A 23,371-nucleotide genomic window follows, 5' to 3' on the forward strand; every position below is an offset into this window, starting at 1 on the left:
TCTTCCAGAATGTTTTTTTTTTTTTAAGTTATCTAAAAATAGAAATTTTACACATTACAGTAAACAATATCAACAAAAATAGTAGCTAAATTTGAAATAAAACCTTGAAAATAGAAAATGTAATGAGTATTCTGCCTTTCTTTTTGCCAAATGACTCCTAAGTTTAGGGTAAGTGAACAGTTAATGATCTAAAGCATCAGTAGCAGCAGGTTAATTCATAACAGCAAAAGAAACACAGACACATGCTCATATAGGTAGGGTCATTTTCTGCAGACCAGCTAAATGAAGCCACATTTAATCACTTTGAGGGACAGTGAGGTTCGTGAGTCTTTGGCACCTATATTTTGGGGGTCTCGGGCCAAAAAGTGTGGGAACCCCTGTTCTAAGGCATGAATGAAACAAATACATGCAGGTACGATGATACATAATTTAATAATAAAAGCATGACATCATAGCGATCATGATCACCCTTAAAACACTGAGAAAGATGTAAAAACACAACACAGTATCGTTCTCACACCAACAACATCCACCTACAACAAACATACGGATAAAGTTATCTTTTAAAAAACTGAAAAATTATAAAACTTGTACACTACTTACATTTTTTACACATAAAAATCACTTAAAAAATGTTGTTCACAGTAGGTATGAAAAGTGCATCTATGACTGACCAGATCTTAAAGCTGAACACACCAGCTCTAAGTCTCCTCAGGTTTTACTGTAAAGATCATTCTGACGTCCTAACGTTTGAGAAAATGTCTCTCTCCTGTTAACGTGATGTATAAAGCAGACAGCTTTGTTCCTCCTTCTGTTCCACGTTGTTTGTGCCTCTTCTACACAAACACTAATTTTAAAATCTAATCTTAAAACATCCAGTCAAGCTGTCCTTCCAGTTATATCCCAGATCTCTGGATTAAGATTTCTCAAGTCCTCAGCGTTCAGAGGAGTCGGATCTCAATAGTTGGAGTCCTGCGGGGGAAATGAAACAAACACTTGGGGTTAGAGGAGGCCAGACTTTCAGTGTCAGATTGAAGTGGCTGTTTTAAAAACTCCAGAGAAGCAAAGACAGACCTGACTCGTGAGTCTCCGAGCAGGCGTTCGTTTTCGCTCATGGACAGACTGTAGGCGAGTTATGAGAAACTTCTTATCCTCTCCCTCCTGAGCAGAGAGATGGAAAGAAAAGAGGAAGGTGAGGCAGATATGACAGATTTGTCATGCGATTATATAAATGTCTTTATAATTAATAGATTCAGAACCAGAGTTGTACATATGAAGGCATGATTTACATTTTCTATCTGCTCCTGCAGTAGGTTGATGATCTTCCTCTGACCATCCACAACCTGAGTGTGGAAGTAAATGACAATCCTGAAAGAAAGAGAACAGAGCGCATCAGCTCAATGCAACCAGCTGATGGCACCATGACAGCCACAGCACATACTGCGTCGCTGATCTGCCTTGTGTGTGTACTCACAGGAAGATAGCTGCGCCCCACAAACAGGAAGAAGGGTGTTCCAACAGGTAGGAGTAAATATTGGCAAGCAGGGAGAGGTTTGGATTATCTTTTTCCATTTCTTCCACCCAGACCTTTCAGCTTTAAACATGGCTTTGAGCCTCGGAAGGGTCCGCACGAGGAGGAGGGTGTGATGCTTAGGAAGGAAGACACACCTCGGGCTGTTATGTTAGACTGCTCGTAGCACAAAGTCACAAAAGGGAGGACAGCTGTGCTCGTGCCCTGACCTTAAAGGGTAAAGCTGCAGTGGGATACACAGTAATGTCTGGGTTCTTCTTATTGAACAGGTACATTAGATCAGGGGTTTTTCAAAGTGTGGAATGGTCCTAAGATGTCTTCCAGAATGTTTTCTAGTACATTTTACCCATTATAGTAAAAAATATCAACAAAAATAGTAGCTAAACTTGAAATAAAACCTTGTAAATAGAAATGTAATGAGTTTTCTGCCTTTCTTTTTGTCAGAGGTCTCCTAAGTTTAGGGTTAGTGAACAGTGAATTATCAAAAGCATCAGTAGCAGTAGGTTAATTCATAACGGCACAGGAAACACAGACACATGCTCATACAGGAAGGCTGATTTCCTGCAGACCAGCTAAATGAAGCCACATTAAATCACTTTGAGGGACAGGGGGGGTCTCAAGTCTTTGGCACCTATTTTGGGGGTCGTGGGCTGACAAGTTTGGGATTGCAGGTATCCTGAGCAAGGTTACGTGTTTGTGTTAATGGCTGCACTTCAAGAGTCCTGATACACTCAACAACAGACTTCATTCAGCCTCTTTCTTTATTTTTCAAAAGGTTGTCCTTCTTGTGAATCGTTCTTTATGTGGAGCCAAAAGAGTGAAGACTACTGACACAAGTTGAAAGTGATGTGTGAGGTAACTTGTTTCTGATCTACTAAACGAACAAAATAAGAAAGGATCATTTGTGTGTGTGTGTGTGTGTGTGTGTGTGTGTGTGTGTTTGAGAGTGTGTGTATACCTCCACATTGAGTATGTGCACACACAGAGGCTCCGAGGAAGGAAGGGAAGCAAAGCAGAGAGATGAACATTGTGTGCATTTGGCTGACTCTGTACGGCCTCCTCGGTGCCTGACAGTTCCTCATCACACTGCTCTGAAGGAGGAAACACACAGGAGCAAAAAGGGTTAACAAGAGACTTTGACCTTAAGTTATCATTAAGCTGTGAGTATTTCATTCCAGTGTTTCCATTTTAATACCTTCTTAACGTAAAACAGCAGCAGCAGTTTGAGAACCTGTACCGTAGGCAGGAGAGGAGTGAAGAGGACACCCACCCTGGAAGAAACAGAACTTATTGTCACGACCCAGAAACAATCTTTGACCTCATGTAATATAACTTTATAAAGTAGGATTTGTACCAGGCTAGTGTCTGTCCATAGATGAGATCAAGGACATTCCTGGCGATATCAAACACAGGTTTCCTCTTCCGCTTCAGCACTTTCTCAGAAAACAACCTGAAGACGACAAGAAAGGAAGCTACATTCAACAAACAAGACCCAGAAAATTAACAGCAGTCTTTGTTCTTTATAGGCTCACAATATAACAAATAACCAACATTTGTTTGCTTTAAAACAAAAGATAGAGAACATTTTATGAATTACCTACCTCCAAAGGAACTCTCCAAACAAGGTGTCCAGCAGAGTGAAAATGAAGTCCATGAGAAGGAAACGATAAAGCTCCTGGCCAACGAAACTCTCCCAGCACTGAGGACCACAGAGTTCAGAGACAGCCACACTGAGCAACTCAACAATCTTCAAGACTATTTACATTCAATATGTGAGAACATCAGTGCAGTTATACACTGTAATACAATAGCATATAACACTTTAATGATAGTTGTTAAAGTAGAGAGTGAAGACAGGGAGGGTAATGCTAATAATCTGTCATATTTGTGCTACTCCATTCAAAATCTTGACACACCCCTGCATGGCACAGAGATAACAGTAGAACCTGAATGTTGTCAGTCTGTCAAGTTAGCTCAACAAAAGCAGCAGGTAAACACGTCTCAGTTATCTTTAAGAAAGAGAGGAAACATAGCAGAACTTCAACCCAACTTAACTCACTCAACCCTTATTTACAGAGCAACGTTTAAAACAACCAGAGTTGACCAAAGTGCTGTAGGGGAGAATGGGGTTGGTTTGCACACTTGTTATATCTCGCCACCAGAGGGCACTGTCTCTCAAATTGGGGTATGGACATTTCCAGAATTGGGATCAGAGCTTACCTACATAGTCTTCTCTAGAGTAAGACAGCTGAACTTGAGGTGAGAGGACTTTTTGTGTTTTCGGTATTTTTCTTCTAGGCTTTTAAACGATGGGTTTATAACAAAACAAGTGTTACCCTTACAAAGTGTGAGGGGAAAGCTATAGTTTAGATTTTTATTAGCTAGCTAAGTAGTTAGATGGTTGTTAGCCTTGATGCTAGCAAAAAATTCTAGTTGGGGTTGGTTGTCACATTCTCTTTCGGGTTGGTTGTCACATGTAACAACCAACCACTATGTTGGAAAAATCATGCATGGTGAAATGAGTTGGAGTGTGCAGACCCTACATTTACCATCACTGTAACTCAGACAGTGACTGCATGTAGCCTAGTTGAGTCGGCCATTATTGTTAGACCTATTTGTTTTGTTCTTTATGTTGTTATATAGGCTGACCTAAAGATGTGTTTCCTGTTCATGTTCCTTGCTCATTTTATGTTAAAATGCATTAAGTTATGTAGGCCTATCACTTGTCAGGACAATTAAACTTTCAAATTTAGTTCTGCCTTCTTGCCTTTTTTTTAAAGATTTTTCCCATTGAAATACCATTGTGACAACCATCCCCATAGTGTGTGACAACCCCCATAGTGTGACAACCCCATAGTGTGTGACAACCAACCCCATAGTGTGTGACAACCAACCTCATAGTGTGTGACAACCAACCTCATAGTGTGTGACAACCAACCTCATAGTGTTTGACAACCAACCTCATAGTGTGTGACAACCATCCCATACAGTGTGACAACCAACCCCATAGTGTGTGACAACCATCCCATAATGTGTGACAATCATCCCCATAGTGTGTGACAACCAACCTCATAGTGTGTGACAACCAACCTCATAGTGTGTGACAACCAACCTCATAGTGTGTGACAACCAACCCCATAGTGTGTGACAACCAACCTCATAGTGTGTGACAACCATCCCATAGTGTGTGACAACCAACCTCATAGTGTGTGACAACCAACCTCATACTGTGTGACAACCAACCTCATACTGTGTGACAACCAACCCCATAGTGTGTGACAACCAACCTCATAGTGTGTGACAACCATCCCATAGTGTGTGACAACCAACCTCATAGTGTGTGACAACCAACCCCATAGTGTATGACAATCATCCCCGTGATGGGGTTGGTTGTCACAATGTGTCAGAGTGTCTTTGACAGTTAATTGCCTCTTTGTTACAATGAGTTGGAAAATGAGAGGGATACACATTTCAAGCCAACACCTTCAATTTAATGTAGGAATGACTATTGAAAGATGTTTTGATGATGAGCAATCATCAAAACAGTAAAAGGTGTGACAACCAACCCTGTTCTCCCCTACAGATCAAAAGCAGCACACATGACAATAATAACTCAAACAATGCCAAAGATACAATACTAAGATACATAAACACAGGGCAAATATATAATAAAATAAGATAGAATAAAATAAATTGAAATTTAATTAAGATTTTGCCAGATGTCCACTCAACCTCGATTAAAAGCCAGGGAGAAGAGGTGTGTCTTTAGAGATGATTTAAAAACCTCAATTGATCCCGCAGAGCGGATCTGCCAGGGCAGGTTGTTCCAGAGCCGATGGGCAGCTGCCACAAAGGCTTGGTCCCCTTTGGTTTTAAGCCTCGTTTTGGGGGTGATCAATAACAACTGACTAGACGATCTCAGTGTTCTGGCAGGGACATGGTAATGGAGAAGCTCGGTCAGGTACTGAGGGCTAGGCCATTAAGAGCTTTAAAAACAAACAATACAATTTTAAAATCTATTCTAAAAGCAACCGGGAGCCAGTGCAGCAAAGCTAGGACAGGGGATATTTGGTCACGCTTGCGTTTGCCAGTGAGGAGACGGGCAGCTGCGTTTTGTACCAGCTGCAGGCGGTGCAAGAGTGAGTGGTTCAGGCCAAAATACAGTGAGTTGTAGTAATCCAGTCGCGTGTTAATAAAAGCATGAATTACAGTCTCAAGATCTCTATATGGCAGGTACACAACTAAAACATCTGTCCCAGAAAGACGGTAAAAAAGTGACTCCTGTACTGGCAGGAGGATTAACGGTAAGGCGGGGTTCGTGGTATACACAACACTTATCAGCATTGCAGTCTCCTATAATTGATCAGGATCAATTCCAAAGAAACTTTCAGCACACTGACTAACACGAAGGAGGACTCTGTTGCCTGTGCTGGCTTTATAATGGAAATGATTAATAATCGAGTTACTTGTTCAGGGAATGGTTTCAGCTCTATCATGCACAGCCGAGAGGTGTGTCACTTTACATAATGTTGACGCAAAGTCTTGTGGGTCATTTTTTCTCCTCTCCTTTAGTAAAGGATGGTCCAGAGTATCCTTCGCTAAAGGGGATAATAAAGGAAGCAAAGAAGCTCCTTTCTGTATCATTTAGAGAATTCTGACAGCTCTTATTATGACTGACTGTGTGTCTCATCCCTTCAGTTACCTTCAGTCCTATACTTTCAGGTTCACCAGCCACTCGACCCAGCCAATGGTAGCAGAGCACTCCGAGCACGCTCACTTTCAACATCAAGTTTCTAGAAAGGCAGACAGCAAACACAATTTTAGCAGAAGTTCCCGTTACTATTGCACGTTCTTAGATTTCTGACATGTATAAACTCATACCTGCCAATGGCAACATATGTGCGCACAGATGGAGATTCATACTCCTCCATCCAGGCTGCGAGGTTAAACAGACCAGGCAGCAGCTGGTTGATAAGGGACACTACCACAGGGAGAGCCAGCAGGCTGGCCTCATCCAACAAGGGGTTCTGCTTGGTGAAACGTGATGTTTGTCTGAGGTTCTGGAAGAGAGACAGAGAGAAGAGACAGATCAGTATAAGAAATGTCAGCACACAACTCAATGACATGTTTTCCTTTTCGTGTTCTTCCATCTTCTTCAAGCTGACAGAGTTTATTTTGAAGAGATATCTGTTATTCTGCTCATTTAAACTACTGACTGCTTTGAAGAAAAAAAGACTCTCTTTTGATACCTTTTGTCCAAAAAAGCGACTCACAAGTTGTCAATTTGGCATCCTACAGTTATTGTAAAGGCTTTAAAATCACAACAGCAGAATCAGCAAGAGGTGTTCAAAGGTTCTGTTGTATATAAGACAAACCAAGCAGCTGATGAATCTAGTGTCATATACAAATTATTACTTAAAAAGAGTGAGGTCGTGGCGCTGGTGGCCTAGCGGTCTAAGCGTCACATGTATAGAGGCTATAGTCCCAATCTCAATGTCCTCCCTCAAGCACTCACTGACTAGTCTGTGAGGGCTTAGGGCTGTCCCACTCTCAAATCATCAGGTGTGTGAGGGATCTCTCACTGACCTTTTGAGCCCTTTATGCACCCTTTCAGTAAGTGGGCATTTTTGCAGACTTAGCGTAAGGGAATTACCCAGAGTTCATAGCATTGTGACGTGAAACACAGGATTCCCAGGGGAAGGCCGCGAGCATGGAAGAGTAAACAAAAACCGTAACATGGAAATTAAAAAGTGCAACAGTAAAAAAGACGCATGAAAGTTGCAATGAAATTTACAGGTAAAAATGTTTTCCTGTAAGTATAACTATAGAAAACAGCCTTAATCTATTCACCTTCACACATATGTAGTATAATTTATATATTTATAGTTATATAGCCTATTTATATATTTTAAATGTTGTGGTTAAGCAGTCTGTACGGTAAGAGTCTGGATGATATGACAATCAGGCCGTCAGTCCCTTAAGCGCCTTGAATTTGAGGAAAGTAAAAATTGTGCAATAAATATTCTTAATATCATTAAGGTGAGCTGGTGACGTCATGCAGGTCACATGAGAAGTCTCAAAGTGCTGTCCCATTCCAGTTCTACAGTTTAAGCCCTTACAGCCTCCTGCCCTCCATCACTTTACAGCTGACGTCAATTAAGTCGAGAAGATCCCCATGTTAATCCCCATGGGGAAAATTCAATTTTTACACTCGTGTAAATTTTTGGTCATGCTACACACAGTTTTTTGGTATACATACAATGTTATTCACAAACATGCAGTGGACATTCACATAGGGAGAGATGTCAGAGTGAGGATGCTGCCAACAACAAGCACAACCTGAGCAGTTGGGGGTTCAGTGCCTTGCTCAACTACACCTCGACAGTGCCCAGGCAAGTGAACCAGCACCTCTCCAGCCACCAGTCCACTTGACAAACTTCGTACATACTGGGACTCGAACCACTGACCCTCCGGTTCCAAAGCCAAGTCCCTATGGACTGAGCTACTGCCGCCCCAAGAGGTCACCGGCTTGACTCCCGGCCAGTCGACCATTTGCTGTATGTCTCCCCCACTCTCTACTCCCCACATTTTCTGTCTCTCTTCGGCTGTCCTATCAAATAAAGGCAAAAAAAGCCCCAAAAAATACCTTAAAAAAAAAGAAAAGAAAAAAAGGGAGGCCAACAAAAAAATCTTGAGAACCCCAAAAACAGTTCAGATCCTGATTTAAAGCTTATCTTCTTTCTCTCTCTTTTAGCCTCTCCTCCTGTATTTGAAAATTTGCTTTTTGATGCTACATACATTTCAAATGTACACACAAATGAATACACTCATGTATTATTATTTTAATGCTTAGTGTGGACCATAACCCCTCCACACACTTTACCTGGTGCATGTAACCAGAGAAGAAGTAGATTCCAAGCACAAAGGCTATGGTGCTCGCTATGCAGATAGCCCACGCCAGGCCATGAACCGTCATTCTACACAGCTTCTGACGTGCAGTGTTTTTCACTTGCTTATGATTCACCTCTGCTAGCACTCCTGGAAGAGAGGGAGAAGACGAGGAGACGATTGAGAGTTGACAGAAGTTAGGGATTAAGGAATATTGTGAAGAAACAGAGGGAGCACAAGGTGTTCATATTCTGCCTGTCAAATATGTGACAGAGGGGGAGCTAAAAGGAGGATGTTTCTTTAATCAATTTAAATGAGTGTGTGTGTTTACGCTTGAGCTGGGTGCAGATATTCTCAGACATGACTTCACGAGTTTTTCTTAATGACCTTAAGTCCCAGGAGCAGAGGACCTTCATGGCTAAGATGCTGTGAGAGTTGTCGATCCTGTAGCTCTGAGCCAAAAAGCTTTGACATGCTGTTGGGACATTACACATCACGCTTTATAAGTATACAGTTTAACTCCATTTGTTGGTACAGTTTGTGTGTAGACATTGGCTTCGTTTTCTTTTGTAGAGGCAGTTTGTACCTGTACACAAGAATGATGCACGTGATGAAGAAAGAGACTCCGATGGTGAGAGTACGCAAGCGGCATGTTGTAAAGAATGTTGCTGGGACATACAGTACAGTCTGGTTTCATTGGAAACAGATGAATCCTCCATGCAAGCTCTTACGCAGTGTGTAGTTACAGTAGTAGCCATAGTACATCACCGAGTCTGAGAATAGCCCTGAGACAAGGGGGACAAGAGTATTATTTTATCCATATTAATAATACGTTCATATTCATTATAAATTAAGACAAATAAGACTTTGAAGATCACTTAGAGTCATGTTTAAGACAAGAAGATACTGGGATTAGATCTTCTTTGCTCTTAAAAGTTTGTTACAAAAAAATTGCAAAAATACAATCTGTTAAATATAAATACTTAAGCTTTCATATAATGAAAAAAGACATGTCCTACTTCACTAATAAGTTTCTGTGTGACTGCAAACTCTAAGATGGAAACTCATCATGCAGTGGCTAAAGCTGCCAGGATGTGGTGACACTTTTCTTCAAACTGGGGGCGGAGGCGTTGCAAACCATGCCTACATGGTGCACTTTGCTTACCCCTCCAGTAAAAAGCGCCAACCCAGAGAAGGAGCGTCCCCCTGCAGGCAGCGCTGGTGGGTGCACCGCCTGAGGCAGCACCAAGAATGCCCCCGTCACCAGGAACAAGAAGATGTTGAAAAATAGTAAAGTCTTGAGGAAAAGGAAGTATGAGAGGACTCCAAACCAAACCGTCCGCTCACCTCTCTCAGTGCGACCGCCACAGCTGGAGTGAGTGCAGGAAGGACAGCCAGCTGTACCAGCTCTGCCTCACGCCTGGGAGGAGAGAGGAAGGGAGAAGATGGATTAATGTTAACTGATCAAATGGTTACATGGGAAAAAGCAACCCACAATACAACAGTACAACGACAGGCAGCGTGTGCATATGTCTGTGTTTAGCTTTTGAGAAGCTGCCATCTATGAGTCACACTCCCAGGGCAGTGAATGCTTGAGCAACAAAGTGATTACATGCTAACAACACCTACAGGAAATACCCACTGACACCCAGTGACAGCTGCTCAGAAGTATGTGTTGTGCTGTTTTTGTGTCTGCCCTCATTATCATTTGAGAAAACTGATATCAGCTTACACGTCTTTAAAAAATGATGTCATAAATCAGAACAATCATACGTGTACTCCTACTACATGACTACATGTGAGACTGTCAGTGGTGTGATTGTGTAAAAAGGGCTTTGCCAGCTACTGAAACTCCACTTACTAACTTATTTGCACCTTACTCAGATCTGATAAGCTATACAAGCCAAACACAAACAACCACACGGTCTAATCCCTCCCCTTTGCTCTAACAGAGTGAGTCATTTCCTTCTGTCACCTCAGCTACAATAAAGAAAACTGAGGTTAACCCTCCTGTTATGTTGCGGGTCAAATTGACACTTTTTAAAGTTCAAAAGTCTAAAAAAAATGTTTTTTAAGTATTTTTTCGGTATGAAACGTCTTCTGCTTGGCTTAATAGGTCAAATCAACATATAAAATTAAAATGGTTCATTTCACATTTAAGGCAATATAACCTAAAAATCTGGGCAGCATGTGACAGAACAGGTGTCTTAATTTATCAACATCACTTCATAAAAAAAAATAATAAATCAAAATAAAATAAACAAAAATGTATGTCATGTAAAACTGCTTTATTTATATTTAAGTCTTTCCAGTGTACAAAAAAGTTGCAACGTGAATTTTAATGAAAAAACGAGTGAGTTATCCTCATTAAACCATGATCTGTGAGAATTAAAGAACACCATTGCACTTAATATTGATTTAAATGGTTAGTAATGGAGTTAACAATGAGATTCAAAAATGTTTATTGGAATTTTTTGGGGTTCTGACGCTTTTGTATAATTAAATATGCCCCGGGTCAAATTGACCCAGGAACATTATTGCTTTGCCTGAGAAACGAACATAACAGGAGGGTTAAGTCACTGTTGTTGAATTGTACTTATGATATCTCAAAGGGAAGGCAAGTGAGAAGAAGTCTGTTGTGTATTTTAAACACAAACTTTAAAGGGAACTTTTAAACCAACATGGACAAAAGTCTTCACTGTGTTAAAAATGTTTTTAATAACATCTTCAATTTGAGGACAACCTGACAAACTCAGTGTCCCAATGAAGCTCATTTGTCACCACTAAAAAAGCTCCTGAATGGACATTTTGAAGAGACTGTGTAAATATGGCTGTCAACATCAATGCATGTGATTAATCTTGAGACCTTTTTAAACATATGTTTAACCTAAGACATTCCCACTTATCATGCAAATTCCTATAAAGCCTGAAATACTTAAATTAGCCCTTAAAATCATGGACTGTTAATGAAAACGATGATGCAGACTCAGAGCAGAGAGAGACCAGAGCTTGTTATGACAAGTGGCAGGGAGTGAGCGAGTGAGCAGGTCATTATGGTCGCTGTGATGATGTGATATAAAACTTTGTTAGCTCATGAAGCTTGATGTTTCTACACAGCAGTGTTCATTTCGTTAACGAAAATTATGATGATAAATGTTCGTCAACGACTCATTTTTTCATGACAAAAACGAGACTATGACGAGACGAAAACTTTAGTGACCGACTGTCGGACATTCAGAATTCATATTTTCCCCCCGATGGAAATATTGACTATTTGAACACTTGGTAGCCCTGTTACCGATACCTGATTGACTACATTAATAATTTTAAAGAGAGAAAATGTTTTGCCAAAAATTAAAGACTAAAAAGTGACTAAAACTAACTAAGACTAAGACTAAATCTAAAATAGCTGCCAAAATTAACACTGCTACAAAGCTCTGTGGATTATCAGTGAAATGTAAGAGCTAAAGCTGCAGTGGAACAAATTATCCTTGTTATTGACTCACAGATTCCTATTGTGAAACATCTGTCTCTTCACCACACTGAGATGCAGTCCATGCATTAAAATGAGCAATCTGACTTCAGATCTGTCACTTGAGCCGACAGTAAGATAGTAAACATTTTACCAGGCACCTTGTGCTGCACCAGGTACGCCTTTCATTGTTTTTAACTCACTGTTAGTGATCGTAGACTAAACATGCGTTTATGCTCAAGCTGTGGGTGTGTGGCAACATCTGGCTAGAATTGTGCAAAGTGCAGACATAGTTGTCTGAGGGGCCCTGTGTTTGGGACACAATGTTGTGCAATAGGCACCTCCATATGCTTCGTTGTGAGCATGATGAGCTAGGCACAGATCATTTTGCCAGGGCTGCAGGGGGATCGGGGGGGGGGGGCAGGGGGGTCTGGGCCACACTTGAAATTGAGTTTCCACACTGAAATCCTAAATAACTTATCTGGGCTGTGTTGCAAAAGGCTGCTCATAGCTTTCTATGCATTTGTGGCGTGAGGATTGTTTTAAACATTTTAAGAAAAATACAAGATATCCAAAAACTGTGATTAATTGTGATTAACCACGATCAAATTTTAATCAGATGACAGCACCGGTGTATATTTATATCTGCGGCTGTCTGATCAACACAAATAAAAACTTGTGCTGTATCTATAGACCCTGTCAGAGTTAAAGGACTCAATATCGGCTTATGGGAAAAGGGAAGAAATGTAGAATTGCTGTACGTGACTCACTATGATGATGTAATATTTAAGTTGACTGCAGCAGGGGATCTTCTTGCCAGAATTTGTGCGAATGTTTTTCTCCTTTTGTAATGCCTGCCTCCTGGTGACAGAGGGACAAAGATATTGAGACAGATACAAACACATGATTGATCCAAAACAGTGAGATCACCCACCTGAGTTCTTGCTTCTCGGCCACACTGAGCGGCATCGCTCTGAGCATCCTCACTCTGTCGCCCACCGACAGGTTCTGCAGGTTGTTCACCAAACGCTCTTTCTTAATCGCTGGAACACACACAGGCAGCAACTCTTACAGAAACTTTGTCAACACAACATTTTCATTCTCATGTCTGTATCAGGAATCACCCTCACCTTCTGCATTATTAGCGTCTGTGCTGTCTGGGTCAATGCCATAGCCTAGTATGCTCGGTCTAGCAGAGCGAGAGAAGTCTTTGATGGCAGGTCTGCTCTGCCTGCGTCTGCGAAGCTGCATGGTTCTGTTGTAGTACTGAGAGATGATGGCTCCCCTGCTGCGTCCTGACAAAAGGAAGAGGCCTGTTTAGAGCTGGATCAGTTTTTAAAGCCTCAAAGGGGCTCTGCCAACGCCGAAATCTCCAACTTCTCTTAAAGACTTGATTTATTATCTTCATAAGGTCAGAACAAGGGAGCGAGACAGATACTTCAAAGGTACCAGCCACGACTCAACCCAGAGATTTTCAATCTATTCTGGTACAATGCTTTCAGTACAATTCATATGTGTTCATTAATGTTTGTTACACTGACTAAAAACAGGACATTTGCTGCAACATTAAAAAGTAAACATGCAAAAAACAAACAAGCTTAAAGTTTGACGAGCTAAACTAGTTCCTCAAAGCAGCAGAGCATGTAGATGTAAATTATATCATGTGTCTGTTTACAGAGGAAGTACTTAAAGATAAACAGTCATGTCTCACTAGTGATTTCTTACCCAGCAAATAAACTATCATGTGGAACAGCTTAAGGAATCAGACAACAGCTATCTGCATCGACAACAAGCTCAAGCACCTGACCTGCCACAGACGCTGACAGGAAGATGACAATCAAACTGCTTCCCCATGAAACTCTACTCAGCTGAAACACTCTGCTATTTATGTTCTCTCTGAATCAGGTCATGCTAAGACAGTAGCTGACTTCGTAGGGAAACTGTTGCACTATTGAATCTGTTAACAAGAGCAACTAAACAAGGCACACGTTTAGTGTTTCATATGTTGTAAAAAATTCAAATGTACAGTTGTGCTCATAAGTTTACATACCCTGGGATAATTTATGGTTTCTTGGGTAGTTTCTGTTGTCATTATGATATAAATAGAGTAAACACAGTTGTTTGATAAAAAATGTTGCTTCACCCAACCACTAACCATGAGTGAAAAAAATGTTTTTCTCTTATCATTCATATTCTCTGAAAAATGGCCAAAAAAATCACAAATTCCGTCAGTGCATGTAAACTTGAGCACAACTGTATATCTTTTCTGGTAGAACTAGTACGATAAGAATGATTCATGCTTTTTATTTTGTAAACTAGGTGAAAAAAGGGTGAAAGCGTGAAAACTTTTCTCAACCCTCAGTTGAGTTTGAGATTTTGTTAAAATGTACGATGCAACTGCTCAGCCTCATAGCTCACCTGTGCTGCAGCCTGTAAAGTTAGTCTGTATCACTGCTGCTGTTAGTTTAGCTAAAAGATATCACCCACACTTAGTGACAAATCAGTGAAAACACAGACTGATTTTTATTATTATGATTCCCTTAAAACATAATCGTCTCTACTGCTTCCCTCTCTTCTAGAACAAATGAAAATCTGTTAAAATATGCCATAAAATCATTCGGATGTTACATTATAATATGTTCAGTATGTCTTCTGCTGTCTGTCTGACTCCAATGAAGTGTCCACAACCAGATACTATTTATCTTAACTCATTCCATCCTCTAAGATTATCACTATGTATGTTTTGAATCTGCATTATCACTGCCCTTCTGCGGGACTCACCATGGTGCGGCTGGGCATGGAGGACAGGATCTTCATGGTGGCCGAGGACCATCGTTCACCTATGAAAGGGTCTTCCTCTCTTTCATCACCGTCCCAATCCATGTCCCTCCGCTCTTTAATCCTTCCCCTAAAGTCCTGTCCAGGGCTGGACAGGTAAGGGACATCATCTGTGACATTAAAAACAAACACGAAAACATTATTGCAGGGGAACACATATATGATGAACAAGATATGTTCCTTAATGAAGCATGTTTTTATTTTATTAGGATGTCACATAACCAGCTTTCACATGCTGACATCCATCTATGAAGTACCTCGGCCCTCTTCGTCCAGGTCTCTCTGCATCTGCTGCAGCTCGTACGCGTCCATTTCTCCATTCTGACTCTGCTCTGCTATCAGCTGGCTGAAGGAGTCGTGAACACCGTCCTCGTCTATTGGGCTCCTAAAAGACGGACACATGGACACACTTAAAATGGCACAAAAGACAGTAAGAAACTGGCTTAGAAACACAGGTTGGTAGAGTTCGTCGATCACCAATACCAATATCGAAAAGCATAGATAATGCAATGTTGTGTATCTATAAGAAACAGGCCAATAACCCAATCTAATACTGTCCAGTATTTCATGTTGTGTCCTGACTTGGATTGTAGCTGCTGTGACACTGCAGTTTTCCCACAATGGATTAATAAAGTATCTATCATTTTTAGCCCCCTGAAATAATGACTGGCTTCTTTTAATCCTAACTAACAGAAGCCATTCCCTCTTACAGCTCATGTCATGATAGTAGACCGCTACCTCTTTTTAAGAGCGGCATAAAATAAGGGATTTCAGGTGCATTTTGTTTGATCACAGCTGGAAACCTGATCTGCCTTCCTGTTGTCCCAACATACACTACCAGTCCAAAGTTTGGACACACCTTCTCATTCAATGTTTTTTATTTATTTAATTATTTTCAACATTGTAGATTAATACTGAAGACATCAAACTATGAAATAATCTGGTTTTGCCATAATCGGGATTAGAACAGTAGTCAAATAGGGCTATTCATTGTGTGCTAACCCTACCTCTGAACAACTCAACTGATGGTCTCAAACACATTAAGAAGGCAAGTCATTCTACAAAATGAACTCTTGACAAGGCTCATGTTAATTAGAAAACCATTCCAGGAGACCACTTCATGAAGCAGACTGAGAGAATACCAAGAGTGTGCAAAGCTGTCATGAAGGAAAAAGGGGGCTACTTTACAGAATCTAAAATATAAAACATATTCTGCTTTGTTTAACACTTTGTTGTTCATTAAATAATTCCAAATATGTTTTTTCATAGTTTTGATGTCCTCAGTATTAATCTACAGTGTTTTACAATAATCAAAATAAATACAAACTCTTGAATGAGAAGGTGTTCCACACTTTTGACTGGTAGTGTATATTATTAGGTTTAAATTCCAATCAAAGATAATTAGTCTGAATAAAACACACAATAAAGCAGGGTGAAATCTCAAGGATGTCAGGACAGTTTGAGTATTAAACAGTTAAAAAAAGATATTCACTTATTTGTATTGCACTGGTTTCTGGAGGGTACTCAGTATTGTTCAGTGCTTAGTCTAAGTATTAGAATGTAGAGGACAACAGCATGGAAACATTCTTTATATGTTTGTTTAAGACTTCATCACCAGATCCAGAGTGCTCAGTTGCTCACTGACAACATCATAGATAAAACACTGACTCTCTGACTCAGCCAGTTGTCTCATGGGGGAACTGAAATCAGACTTAAGTCTGTGCAGTATTTTCATTCATTGGTTTGCACAACAGCCCAGTTCGCCCACAGTCAGACCCTCTTCTGTTCTGTCTAGATGGATTTTACGTCACAGCTAAATGAACTCACTGATTTTTAAACTAAGAGCAAAAGAAAAACAACAACAGCAAGTCCAGTTATATTGACTTTGACACTGATAGAAGAAGAGGAGGGCCTAGAGAAGCAGTTAATGTCATGAAAACATTGACACTCATTCACAGGCTGTACACACACGCACAGTAAAACAGTAAAAACACTGCATGATCAAAGAGGTCATTTAATCCTGTCATCTCAGTTCCTTATTCCCCCTCCCAACCGCTCGGCCTTCATGTTGAGAACAGCGGCTGAGTGTGAGCTAAAGTTCAAAGCAGAAATCTGATACAAACTCGGAGAAGAAAATAAGAGAATTATAAAAAAGCCTCAAACGACGACTGAAACACTCACTCCAGTCCAGCTTCCATGAGAGGGGAGCTCAGGTAGAATTAACATTCCTCGCCATTCTTCCTGTCCTTCCCCGAACGTCTTGCAGTCCAGACGTCCTCTCTCGGTTGTGGAGGGATCACACCCTCACCAGCTCAGACCTGCACTCCCCTCCCACCATGCTGTTTATGCCTCTACCTGAGAAGAGAGGAGGAGTTAAAGAGGGTGAGGCGGAGCAGTGGGAGTTAAAAAGCAGCAGACTCTGTTGGAATTTGAACGCTCCTGTCGTGTTACTGCTTGTCTTCTGCACATCTGAAAAACACAATGAGGAAACAAACTGAGGACTGTACACATTTTGTGTTTTGACATTTTGTGCATCCATCACTCGAGAGAATTTGGTATTACGTCAAAAAGTCCTGACTCAATGAGAGCTCCTTTGTCACCCTGTGACCTTGTGACCAGGACGGTGGTCAGAGTCAGATGTCACACAGTCACCAGTCAAATGAATATTCATGCCCGTAGGCAGAATGATGCATTGTCAGCGTTCACAGTCATTGTGTCATACGGGAGGTTTGGAGGAAGCATGCTGGTTTCTGTTGTTGTGTTTGTTTCTCTTTTAAAGACCATCACTTCAGTCAACAACCCATGAACCCTCATCAATGAGAGCGTACATCCTGTTGTTTCAGATACAACCACAGAAGTTATAAAACATGAATGGAGTTTTAGGATTAGAGGAATTGAATCCAGATTCTTATTATTAGTGATTATATAATCCCTTTACAGAGATATCCAAGTGTGTTTGATGAAGAAAGCTGTGGATGAATAAAACAAGCTTTACAACTACAAACACAGTTAATGACTGCTCTTTGGACGCCTCAGACAGCCATAAAAAACGATCTTAAAGTTGAACTATATGCGTCATAGGGGACAGAACACAACATTAAACAGATGGATTGGGAAGTGTAGCTTCTTGCCTTCGTGTTTGTGTTCCCAAACTTTTCAGCCCGTGACCCCCCGCTGTCCCTCAGGGTGATTTAATGTGGCTTCATTTAGCTGGTCTGCAGAAAATTTGCCTACCTATATGAGCATGTGTCTGTGATTCCTGTGCTGTTATCAATGAACCTACTGCTACTGATGCTTTTGATAATTACCTGTTCACTAACCCTAAACTTAGGAGTCATCTGGCTCATTACATTTTCTATTTTCAAGGCTTTATTTCAAGTTTAGCAACTATTTCATAGGGATGGGCAATGATTTTCAAATATTCGAATATTCATTTACTTTGTAAAAATCGAAGAGTCACTTTGAATTTTTTCTCATTTTAAAAGTAGAATATTTTTCATTGTTTTCACTGGGGCCTGGTTGTAGTATGATATTCCCGCCAGACAGTGTCTACAGAGCGTCTTAAAGCTGTTTGCTAACCGAAGAAGATGAATGCTAACTGCATTAAATAGCAGCAGAAGAAGAAAACATGAGCGACAGTCGCAGCAATTTTCTCCATTTCTGAATCTAACACCACTACACATGTATTTCCAGAGACTGAGCATGGCTGTAAAATGTAAACACACACGTCATGCTGCTTCGTCCCAGAAACATAGACAAAGATCAAGACAGACGCTGTCGATGCCCGCTCCTAGCAGCACCTCGTCCAAATGGGCTGTTAATGGGACAGGTGTGTGTTTGTGTGGAGGGGGGAATTATTTGAATAATTTCGAATAGATACCAATGATTATCGAATAGTATTTTGGCTTGAAATGCCCATCCCTACTATTTTTATCAATATTTTTTACTATAATGGGTCAAATATACTATTTTTAGAAAGAATGTCTTTCTGGAAGACATCTCACGACCCCCCATTTGTGTCTCGCGACCACCCCAGGGGGTCCCAACCCACACTTTGGGAACCCTTGCTCTATGGCTCTCTTTTTCTATGTATATCTGGGTTTGATTAGGGCCATAGGGGGCAATAATACATGTAAGATTATTTATAAGCATACCTAACTTTTAGATAACTGTTGCATTTAAGTGCCACAAAAGTTATTTTCGAGGTATTTAAGTCACTGGATTTACAAATCATGAGACTCATCTTTTAGTATTTGATGCATAAGGGATTTATCTTTTGATTTGCAAGAGAATTAAAGTACACATATCTTCCGTTCACTTTTTACCCCCTGCTTACTCAAGGAGTGTTTCAAGCTGTCTGTTCATTGTGTCAGAATATGCAGCATAAAAATAGAGTGGGCAATAAATGATCACAGCTTGACCTCAATAACAATTCAAGAGTAAAGTAATCAATGGTCATGCTAATCTAGATGTTGTGACATGACAAAACAAAAACATGTTCTAAACTAGAGAGCTCTATTTTTGATAAAAACTTAACATAAGGTTGTTTTTTACTTTCAGGAAGACTATAAATGTAACTATTGAACTGTGACCCAGGAGCAGCTCTTCCCGAGGAGACGCTAAAAACTGTGGCTGCTTAATTTAAAGATCTGACGTCACTAGGTTGAGGTTAGCTTTTAAACACAGTTTTCTAATTTATGTATTCATAAAGTTCAAGTCGAGAATAGTTCAGGATACAAAAGAAGTCAGATGCACATCCTGTTTACATGCACCCAGCTCTTAGTGACAATTTCCCTCTTGAGATTTGTACAGGGACTTTTAAGGCTTCCATACTCTGCAGTAAGAAGGAGTATTTCCCCTGCATAGATCAGCACAGAGAGCTGCTACTTGGTCTCACATTCACCAGTCATCAAGCTGCACATGGCTACATTCATTAAGACAGAAACAAGGAGCATGCATAAGTCTGTGTCTTGCTGAGTCAGCCCCCTCACTCATATCCATGTCATCGACCAACAAAACTACTGCTTAACAATCACCACAGTGGAAAGTTTGGTTGGTGAACGTATAGACACCACTACAGAGAAAAGCATTAGTGGACTTGGAAAATCTTTATTGTCCCCAAGGAGCAATTTGGTTTGTGTAATCTCTACAGCTGGAGTGACAGCTTAAAATAGATTCATTTCTCAACATCTCAACACATCAGCATGTGTCCATATGTTTGTTACAACAAAGACCCAGACTTCTGCTCAGGGTGGAGATCTTTCAGGTTCTGCTTTTGAGTGAATAGGATATCAGTTGCATATATGTAGCAGGGCGCAGCTCTGACTACATGACTGAACAGCTCAAAATGTCCGTCTACTAGCATCAACTTTAATCCTCCTTTAGAGTTTACTCTTCCCAGGCCCTGCAACAACAATCTACGGCACACATCTGCTTCTTTGAGCATACTTTTCTCATTACCTGATGTTCATGAGATCAGATTACCTTTCCCACATTGCTCCAATCCACAGATTTGTTTTTTGCTGATCTGTTTCTGCGTGCTGTGAGGGAAACAGCAACATAAGCTTCATGCACCACTGCACGGCTGACTGGTTGTCATTCTTTAACTTTTTGTGCTAAGCCTCTTGGGAACTCTTTGTGTCATTTTGTAAGGGAGTTTATGTGATAACTAGCAGTCCGCTGAGACTCTACAGCTGGAGCAGGATATTGTGTGGGTGGGACTACACTCAACACTGCCTGACAGGGGTCTCAGTGGAGCTGCACGACTGCCAAGTAAAATATGGGGGGGATAATAGAATACAGACGGTTTATGTTAGGTTACAAGTTATTTACAAAACATGGTTGCTTTAAAAAAGCAAGAAGTTGAGAAGTAAACCTGGGAAAAATAGGGTTGACAAAGAAGGCATCCATGACCCAAAATAAACTCTGGCTATCATCATATACATGCAACACATGTTCCAGTGAACAGGCAGCAGATATCAGCAGATATGAGGGGTAAAGGAAGGGAGGAGTGGAAATGAATATCTGCTTTGACAGCTTTCAACAAATGCTGGACAATCAGTTCCCACAGTGCTGAGAAAAACAACAGAGCAGGCACAGACACAGTAAACATAGCAACACAAGTACTTGTATACTTTGTGAGACCATTGTTTTAGCGTCATTTTTATTATTTCATTCTATTCTATCTTCTTCTTTTATCATTATTTTATTTAATTATTTTATATTATTTCTGGTATTTATTTTAATTTTAGTTTATTGATTTATTTTTATTTTTAAGTGTTTCATATCATATTCCTCTATCTTGTTTTGGTCTTGTATCATTTTATCTGTTGCTCTTATTTTCTGTCTCTGTTCTTCTGTTAATTTTAATTTTATTTTATTCTATATTATTCTATCTTGTCTTTTAAATTATTCTATTTATTTTTCTGGTATTTATTTTATTTTATTTATTATTGCTTATATTTTAAACTGATTTTATTTGTATTTTCAGTATTTTCATGTCACAATTCTCTATCTTGTTTTGGCTTTGTGTCACTGCTATACAAACGAAAATGAGTTGAGACAACTACCCTCATGATATGTGTCAGACATACAAGTATGTTGGGAAAAGAAGTGTTACAGGGAAGTTAAAGACAGACAACAGAGGACAAAGAGCAGCAAAAGGCTACTAACAGGGGAGACAGAAGCAGACACAATGTGGCTCTAACACAACCATGCATGCATGCATGCACACACACCATTATACTGTTACTGCACTGTGGGGCCCATAGTACTGCATAGTCCCCTGCCTCCATTCAGAAAAAAAGAAACTATAATTACAGGTTAAAAGTCTGCTACAGTGCAGAAACTTGAGAACATCTGTGCTTAGAAACAAAACACTTCTTCTATCCTCACAAGTTTCCATGAATGCAGTTTCGGCTGAGCAGAAGCATAGAAGATTTAGGCGAGTCACAACAACAATCACTCTGCCTTACTCCATAATACACAGCTATTCACCGGAGAACACGCTCACATTCAACAGTGACCTATTGAAAAGTACAATATATAATAATGAATATAAATGATAATTATACAACTTTTTCCATTTAAAAATCACCCACTTTAGTTTGTTGTTGTCTGCTGTCGAGTGTACCTGCAAACTTTACCAGCTGCTGTCAACAAAACTATTCTTTTAAAAACTCGAGATGAAGCTGAAAAAGGTGAAAACATGAATTAAAAGTCTGACAGAGACTGACAAAAGTCCCACTCACCCGTTCTGGACTCACTAAACCGGTTGAGTCTCTGTTCTGTCGTATGGCAGTCAAAATAGTCAGCACGCTCAACCAAGCAGTGGAGGATGAAACCATTTCCTCAGAGGGGTGTTTGGTTTCTGTTCTCTCAAAACGACATATTGAAACCTCCAGTCACCAATAAACTTCACTTCTCTTTGAAACTATAATTTATGTTATGAGTACACACAAAAAATTCAAACTAATTCAGGATCATAACCCTTTCCTTTTGATACGGTAATATCAGCGTGACCCCTGTAACTCTGCCTCTCTTGGTTGAGTCTTATTCATCAGTGAAATCCCTCTACCAGTATGTGTGTGCTGAAACAATAGACACAACTGAAAAGTCACCTCACAGAGACAGCTGTGGTCTCACAAATTGATTTATCAATTAGCAGCACCTATGTTGAGTCTGCACCACCTGATAACGATAGAAGAAGTCTGTAAGAGTACAACAGTGCTGTGACAACTTCAGTATAATAACCTTAACACAAAGTATGCAGGCCCTTCCACTTTACTCTCCTGCCCCTAAGCGGTCACACCCAGGCTGCATTAGAGAACAAGTGAATAGTGGAGCGGGAGGTGTTTGTAAAGTGGCTTTACTAAATACAACATCATCAATCAGAGGCTCATCTTTTTATCACCATGTCTGTTGTACAAACATTGATTATACAAGCAGGGCCTCTGCTTAAAGAAGAGTATTTTAACTATTTATCTTATAATAATAATTTATACTTTTTGAACAGATATTATATTCTTATTCAGAATTTTGGATTTAGATTTAGATTGCTATATTATGGCCCTTTCTATATTGTTGTTCAATATCAGTGTTCCAATCACTAAGTCAAATTCCTCGTGTGTGCAAGCTAACTTGGCAATAAAGCTTTCTTGAATCTTGAATTTACTTTTATTTCATTGAAAAAATATTTATCCTCCAGGCCTGAGAGGGAAAATAGGGACAGCAAAATTGTAACTGCATTACTGTTTTTTCTTTATATATGTTTTTATTATTTTATCATTTTCAGAACAAAACAGCAAAATTAAAGGCACACTGTGTACAAAGCAGATTTTCAGACACACATAGGTACTGTCACCCCTCCCCCCCACACAGGGAAGAACAGTTCATAAATCATAACAGTTCATAAAAAGATAAAACTAATAATAATGCTTCCAACAAACAATAATGATAATATCCTTATATAATAACATTACCACCATCAATTTAAAATAATCAACAATAAAATTAATGATAATACAGCATAGAATTATTGTTTTCTGAGTAACATACAACCGCTTGTGTTGGTGTATCTTCAAAGTTTATTAAAGAGCTAAGTTTCAGCTGAATTGAAACTATACATGTAACAGCATGCAAAA

General features: G+C 40.0%; 1 protein-coding gene across 1 annotated transcript; it reads right to left on the reverse strand.

Moving 5' to 3' along the window:
* Positions 1-413: 413 nt before the first annotated feature.
* On the reverse strand, positions 414-22,072 carry tmc6b (transmembrane channel-like 6b). Its single transcript, XM_034688857.1, is given in 32 exon segments — positions 414-972; positions 1,075-1,161; positions 1,290-1,368; positions 1,475-1,591; positions 1,593-1,649; positions 2,490-2,508; positions 2,511-2,622; positions 2,727-2,802; positions 2,886-2,981; positions 3,133-3,230; positions 6,234-6,324; positions 6,413-6,591; positions 8,415-8,569; positions 8,751-8,874; positions 8,876-8,894; positions 9,006-9,056; positions 9,058-9,077; positions 9,079-9,147; positions 9,149-9,207; positions 9,587-9,748; positions 9,751-9,783; positions 9,786-9,832; positions 10,591-10,598; positions 12,662-12,752; positions 12,826-12,934; positions 13,022-13,186; position 14,248; positions 14,673-14,839; positions 14,987-15,114; positions 16,911-16,944; positions 16,947-17,084; positions 21,980-22,072. Coding segments are annotated over 31 exon segments (2,487 nt in total). The 5' UTR covers positions 16,966-17,084; positions 21,980-22,072; the 3' UTR covers positions 414-957.
* Between the last annotated feature and the right edge of the window lie 1,299 nt (positions 22,073-23,371).

Source organism: Notolabrus celidotus, chromosome 7 (genome assembly GCF_009762535.1).
Source record: "Notolabrus celidotus isolate fNotCel1 chromosome 7, fNotCel1.pri, whole genome shotgun sequence".
NCBI classification, from domain to species: domain Eukaryota; kingdom Metazoa; phylum Chordata; class Actinopteri; order Labriformes; family Labridae; genus Notolabrus; species Notolabrus celidotus.